The sequence below is a fragment of the Alligator sinensis genome, unplaced genomic scaffold (genome assembly GCF_000455745.1).
Source record: "Alligator sinensis unplaced genomic scaffold, ASM45574v1 scaffold777_1, whole genome shotgun sequence".
Taxonomy (NCBI): Eukaryota; Metazoa; Chordata; order Crocodylia; family Alligatoridae; genus Alligator; species Alligator sinensis.
In genome coordinates, this window is record NW_005841882.1 from 1,435,751 (window position 1) to 1,443,075 (window position 7,325).

The 7,325-nt window shown below is 39.3% G+C and overlaps 1 protein-coding gene across 1 annotated transcript in view; it reads left to right on the forward strand.

Moving 5' to 3' along the window:
- The window catches only part of SACS (sacsin molecular chaperone), a 59,231-nt gene that overhangs the window by 22,902 nt on the left and 29,004 nt on the right, over positions 1–7,325 (forward strand). Inside the window, 2 exon segments of the mRNA XM_006039436.3 lie at positions 2,641–2,752; positions 6,194–6,340. Of these exon segments, the coding sequence (XP_006039498.1) occupies positions 2,641–2,752; positions 6,194–6,340 (259 nt within the window).

Below are 7,325 nucleotides of genomic sequence, written 5' to 3' on the forward strand. Positions count from 1 at the left end.
GCCCTAGGACAGAGCCTTGAGGGACCCCACTGGTGACCACACACCAAGACGATTGGCTCCCATCAATCACCACCCTCTGGGTCCTACCACGGAGCCAATGCCCCAGCCAGCGGATTGTGGTGAGGTCGAGGCCACAGTTAGCCAGTTTAGCCAAGAGGTGATCATGGGATACCAGATTGAAGGCTTTTTTAAAGTCGAGATATACAACATCGATCTCTTCCCCCTTGTCCAGGTGATAGGTCACCTGGTCATAAAAGGAAATGAGATTGGTCAAGCAAGACCTACTCGCAACAAACCTATGCTGGATATCCTTCAGGATATTGCCTTCAGCTAGTATGTTAAGGATGGCCTCTTTGATAATCTTTTCCAAGACCTTCCCCAGGATAGAGGTCAGGCTGATGGGCCTGTAGTTTGCCGAATCTACTTTCCTCCCTTTCTTGAAGATAGGCATGATATTGGCCCTTTTCCAATCTTCGGACATTTCACCAGAGTGCCAAGAGCTCTCAAAGATCTGTGCCAGGGGCTGAGCTATGATGCTTGCCAGCTCCTTGAGTAGCCTTAGGTGTAACCCGTCGGGGCCGGCTGACTTGAAGGTATCCAGCCTGTCAAGGTGTTCCTTCACAAGGTCAGCTTCGATGGAGGGCAAGGAATCTTCCTCACCTGGGCCTCCCTGACCCATAGTGGGCAGGGCCATCCCATGGGACTGGTGAAAAACTGATGCAAAGTACCCATTTATCAAGTTCGCTTTTTCCTGGGCATTGGCTGTCAGTTGTCCCATCTGGTTTAGCAGGGGTCCAATGTTGCCCTTGCTTTTCCTCCAGCTCCCCACATATCTAAAAAGGACTTTTTATTGTCCTTGATACTTGTAGCTAGCTGGAGTTCCATCACAGCCTTGGCTTTCCTGGTTCACTCCCTGCAGGTCCGGACCAGAGCAGAGTATTTCTCCTTGGTTGTGGTTCCAGTCCTCCATCCTTTGTAGGTCTTCCTTTTAAGATGCAGGAGGTCCGCCAGTTCCCTGGGAGCCAAGGGGGCTGCTGTGCCCTTTTGCTGCCTTTTCTCTGAGACGGGATGGACTTTGCTTGCGCATCCAGGATTACTCCCTTGAGGAGCAACCACTCATCCTGAACTCTCCTCTCCTTTGGGTTGTGGCCCTTTAGGGCCTCTCTGACAACCCTCCTTAGCTTGTCAAAGTCAGCTTTCCTGAAGTTGAGGACTTCTGTATTACTGACTGACTGGTTCTTTGGGTAGATCTGATGTCTTTTATTAGACCAACTAAAAGTATGTTGTTTTTATGAATTTTAGTATTTGACTAATTCAGAAGTTAGTTGGCTCACTTCTGCATAGTTGTGTTATCATTTGGAAGGTTTATTAGTTTATTATTTTTGTTAAATCAGTAATGTTGGATTTATCGAAACATATCCTTCGTTTTTACTGGCTATTCCTGTCTTAAGCAAGCTATTTATTGTCACTTTAATGCATGAGTTTATTACATTAGCACCACTGTGTAGATCGTAAACACTTCAGATTTGGGATCCTGCGCAAAATCAAGAATGTCTCCTTAGGCCTTTCTGACTTAGGTTTTGGCGTGCCCCCAAATTAGGCACCTAGTTTAAGGAAGGTCTCTCGAACGAGAGGGAAAACAAGCAAAGGAGATTAACCAAGTGGGTGTTTGACAGTGACCATTTTTGTTTTTTCATTGTTGTTGCTGGGTTTCAGATATTCAGACCCTGTCAGAAAGAAAGGGCAGTTTATAACTGAATTAAAGCTTTTTTTTTTCTTTTTTGTGTCTAGATTTAGTAGGGCATCACAAGATTGGTACACTTTTTGAAAGTTTTCTTCACAATATGGAATTAGAAATATCTGGGTGGTTTGATTTTTTTTTTTTTTTTTTTTTTTAATTTTTTTTAATTTATTTTTTTTAATGAAAGATGAAATTGTGAAGAAATGGAGATGATCTGAGTTTTGTAGGTTATCCATTATTCTGCATATAGTGCCGCAGTGTTGCTCCTACAAGGAGGCCCGTGCTAGAGCAGATGGTGGCACTGTGCATTACTGGGAGCGCTATCTGTGGAAAGGGTCATGGATACAATTCTCTTCAAAGTTAGTTGTCACTCCCAGCTTTTAGAGGGCATTGCTGCAGAATATGATGTACTCCATGCCACTGACATACTTTAAAGGGCCTAAATAACTACCCTACCTGTGCTTAAAAACTGTCCTAGAAGAGATACTTGCTCCACCCCATTTTGTGACTTGTAGGAGCAACTTAGCCTGATAGCTATGATTACCCATCAGTGTACATTTTATTACTTCTGCCTGCCATGTTTATCTGGTTTCTGATAGTTTAGGTAAACAATGTTTTGAAATGTGAATTTTAATCTTATGCATTTTGCTTGAATGTGGTAATTGCAGTGGAAATTAAAACAGTTAACGTTTTGTTCTTTTGTATGTAATGAATATTGTTTTGTAATAAAATGCAGAAATTCATTCTTTCATTTAAGCATATGGTAGAAAATAGCTTGTTGAAAATAATTTGAAATGGTTATACTTTTGAACAGTTACTTATAATATATTTTCTGCTTTCAAGTGTGGAAACCATGACTGAAATGGGCATAGTATCACTGGTGTTTATTTTATTGTCAGGAACTGATTCAAAATGCAGAAGATGCTGGTGCCACAGAGGTTAGGTTTTTATATGATGAAACTCAATATGGAACAGAATCTCTCTGGTCAAAAGACATGGCACCATACCAGGGTAAGTACCTCATTTTAGATAATGATGGATTTTATTCTCTAATATATGTGTATGAGCTCCATTGACTCTGTGGTCTGCTATGCATACTCTTTGGGAAGCCAGTCAAATTTATACACTCATCATGGAATTTGTCTTTGAGAAAAATATTCAAAAGTAGGTATTGTGTACAAATCAGGGAATTGTGGGCCAGTAACAGCCTGTGTGTACAAGAAGAGAAAAAAGCTTGGTAAGGATCTATAATCTTTAACATCTCAGGTCATTATTTTTCTAGAGCTTGCAAATTAAGTAGGTTAAATGGGAATTTTTGAATAAAAGTCATCCAGGAGAAATCCCATGGTGCTGAAGTGGTAATATTGGTACTTTCCTAGTAATCCAGCATGGGAAGTACTAGACTGAATATTGGAGCTTGCTTAATGAAATCTAAGAAATGTGAGTAGTTGCCTCCACAAAGGAAAGTAACCTTTAAAGAATTTGTCATTTTTATTTCTAGAAAAACTGATGATTGCATTTTTAAGTACTTATTTGATAAACTATAGTGTGTGTGTGTGTGTATGTATGTAGGTATGTATCTATGTATATGTATGTGTATATGTTTATGTATATCTATATACTGAGCAAAAAAGAAAGACCTGGCACAAACAGAAAACTGGTTTATACTGTGTGTGTGTGTGTGTATATATATGTATATATAATTTAAACCAGTTTTGTGTTTGTGCCATGTCTGTCTTTCTTAGTTTTTAAGCTGCCCAACAGAGGCTCAGGGTGGCCTAAATAGGAGTAACTTACAAAACAGGAAAAATGCTCATAAAATAGGAGAAAAGCATAAAACAGAAACTCTAAACAATATTGTTCCTTAGCTTTGTTTACTAAGTTCCTGGCTAAATAGGAGGGTCTTACAGTGCTTCTGAAAGATGTTCAGATTTGGGCTCTGGCAGCTTTCAAGAAGGAGGGAGTTTCAGAATTGAGGGGCAACTACTGAGAATAACCTCTGACACTTAGCAGTGATATCTTTCTGGCTGTTAGTTTAGGAATTTATTGGGTTTTTTGTTTCTTTGATAAGTAGTCCAACTGAAATTAGATAGTGTTTTTCTGTGTGCTTGGTATGGTGAAGGGAGGGCACTTTAAGTTAATAAGGACTATGGAAGAGTTTGATTGTCATCTTGGTAAAGGGCAGAGTTTGGGAAGCTTGATGTGAGTGAAACGATGGGTACATTGTACTTTCAATTTAGAAATAGTTTATTTTTATATTTTTCTGTTGTCTTTTAGATCAGTGGTTCTCAACCTTTTTCATACAGGGACCCTTTTGTCAAGATTGATGTCTTGTCCCAACCCACACCCCACTATCCCTGCCGGTGTCCAACCCACAGTCCCCTGCTCCACCCCCTGAGCCCTGCTGGTAACCTTCACCCCTGAACCACAGCCTGCTGGTACCCCTCACTCCAGGTGCCACAGCCCCCTGCCCCCTGGGCCATGCCAGTGCCCCTCTTCCTTATCCGCAGTCCCCTGCCCTCCCCCTTCCCCAGCTCTGCCAGAGGGGGCCGCCAGTTGCCTCTGTCCCACTCGGGCCAGAGCACAAGCAGTGAGTGCGGGCCCCTCCGGCAGCGTATGCCTCATGCTGCCGGGCCAGGTACACAGCTCCCTGCTGTGAAGAACTGCCTCACTTCCTTCCTCCACTGATCCTCTCCCCCCTCCACTTCCCCTGTCCAGTGGCAGCCCTGTGCCCGGCCACTGCTCTACATACTTTCTGAAGAGCAGTGCGTGTTGGAGGCCACAACTGAACATTTGAAGATGAGATTATAATAAAGCTGTCTAAACTCCCGCAGTTACCTTAGATAAAGAGTCATCCGCCTTTAGGAGTGGCTGAAATAAAGCTGGTCACTCCATGGTGGCCTGGCATTTCCAACCCAGCCACAGTCACCACACATGTGAATCCTTGTTGGTGCTGCAGAAGCACTCCGCTGCAGATACCCAGGCTTCATGGTTCAAATAATTATTCCTCACGCTCTAGGTTGCTGGTGCCTGCCTTTCCTGTTAATATCCAGGTATCCTTTTTAAAAGGGGGGGGAACCTGGCTTTCAGACCTTGGATGTCAGAAGGGCTTTAAAAAAATTCTGAGATCTTCAATAAATCTAGGTAAGGCTCTAGTCTAAAATAAATACATTTTTAAAGGGAATGCCATTTCCATACAGTGTCATTAGAATGTTGTATAATAGCTAGGAAGACAATATTTTAATGTTAACATTTGCATTGCAATCTTGTTGAAGTTTCATATGACAACAGTTTCTATAACACGTTCAAGTGCTTAAGATGACACAGAAACATTATGGTGGTTCAGTATTTATGTTAGAAATCCTTTCGTTCTGTCTAAGATGGTGTCAGATTTTGATCTATCACAATGCTATCCAGAAGAATCCTGTTTACAGTCCTTACATGTGAAAAGGGACCTATTATATGGACAGGACTAAACCGTTTAGAAAACTTAAGGGGTTTTTTTTGCCCATGGACAAAGGAGAAAGACACTTTCATCCTGAAATAGGAAATGTATTGAATGTTGTTATTCTTTCATCAGGGTATAAGTACCTCTGTGGCTAAAAACACTCCACAAGGGCTAAAGAGGATGGTTATATGTTACTTCTGTGAATGATTTTCTGGATGTAATCTGGAATGGCAGAAAGTAGTTAGTAGTAGGTAAAAGGCAGCTATCTTTTTGGCCAAAAATGTAGGTTTTAGCTGTGTGAAATTATTGGGGAATTCATATCAAATTTATTGAATTGTTTCAGCTAAGAATAGAAGAAAATAATTAAAAATATGAAAACTTGGAAAAAAGTCAAAGTGGATTTTTTTCTTTTGAAACAAGATTCAGTTTTTAAATGTACCTATATTTTAATCAAAAAGGTCCCCCCACAACCAAACCACAATATTTTATATGAGGTTTAATGAATATTTTGCTCGAGCTGAATCAAAATATTTTTGGTTATTGATTTTTGGTGAAAAAATAAAAATGTTTTAAATTTTGGGTTGCCCCAAATTAATTGCTTTTTCAGTTTGTTTGTTTTTTTTTATTTCAGTAAGCAAAAAAACCCTGCAAAAAGCTACCGTTTTCCCTGTAACTCTAGTCTGTAGTTATCCAAAACGGTGTGGTACTTGATAAAATCTTGGTGAAATCTAAAGTAATTCAGTAAAACAAGGTGATGGAGATGTCTTTGAAGATGGGGAGAAGAAAATATTTCTTTTAACGTCACAGAAATTCCTCCTCAGGTCTTTGAAATTTCCTGTCACATTTGAACTATCAGCTTGAATAACAGCTTCCTCATTAAATTGCCTATGCATGTGTGTTTCAAAAATGTTATGTCAATTTATTAAGATTGTTTCATGAACATGTTATACCAGTGAGTACTTCCTTTGTATTGCCTTATATTTGCTTATGATTTTTATTTTAAGGTCCAGCACTTTATGCATACAACAATGCGGTTTTCACACCTGAGGACTGGCATGGCATACAGGAAATAGCAAGAAGTAGGAAAAAGGATGATCCATTGAAAGTTGGAAGATTTGGAATAGGATTTAATTCAGTTTATCATATAACAGGTATTATATAAAACTCCTTTTATAAACAGTTCCTAAAGTTAATATTTGAGTTGTAAATTTTAAGCATAGATCAAGCATATAAGATGCTGGCAGGGTGCTGAGTACAGTCCTTGCCCTCTGAGTGGCCTTCACCCATCCATGTTTTATCAGTCTGAAATTTTTAATCTTTTTTGTTTTTGTTTTTTGGATACTGTCATTGTCCATATTTTCCTTCAAATTTTTAAAGAGAGTTGAAGACTGGAGGAATTGCATCCTTTTTATTATCGTTACTTTTAACTCCTGAGACTGACCTGTGGTTTATATCATCATGTGTTGTTTTAAATTGTCATATGTATTGAGAGCATAGGGTGTATATGTAATAGTGTAGTGGCTTTTATAAATCTAAATAAGGTATATAGTATTCAAAACATGAACATTTTATGCAGTTTGTTCTTATACTGTGTATTCATGGGAAATATGAATTAGAGATCAATAATTGAGTGTTTTTGCTTTGCACAAAAAACTACTAACATTTCCTTTTTAATGGGCAATGTCATCTTGATTGTATAAAGCAAAAATATCTGAATAATTTGCTAATGAAACATAATGCATTCTCACACTTAACTGTGGGCATCTCTTTTCCTGTTGATCTGTTTATTATTTTTTATTGTGAGACTTATTTGTAAGATTGTTTTTCCATTCCAAGTGGTAGTCCTTTCTTCCAGTCACCGATGTGCACTGAAATAAGCAAGCTCCACGTAGCAATCTAAATAGAGATTTATAAAATGTTGGGTTATTTTTCATATTAGTAGGTATTTGTACTATTAAACTATATATCAGTATAATAATGGGAAAGTATATTTTGAGATCAGGAATGGCATTCTAATATAATAAAAGCCTTAGTCTGTCTGTCTGTAATGCTCCGGGCCAACTGCGCATGCACCCCTGAGAGGGTGCACGCTGATTGGCTGTGAGGGCCCGGAGCATTATGAACAGGGGGTGCCAC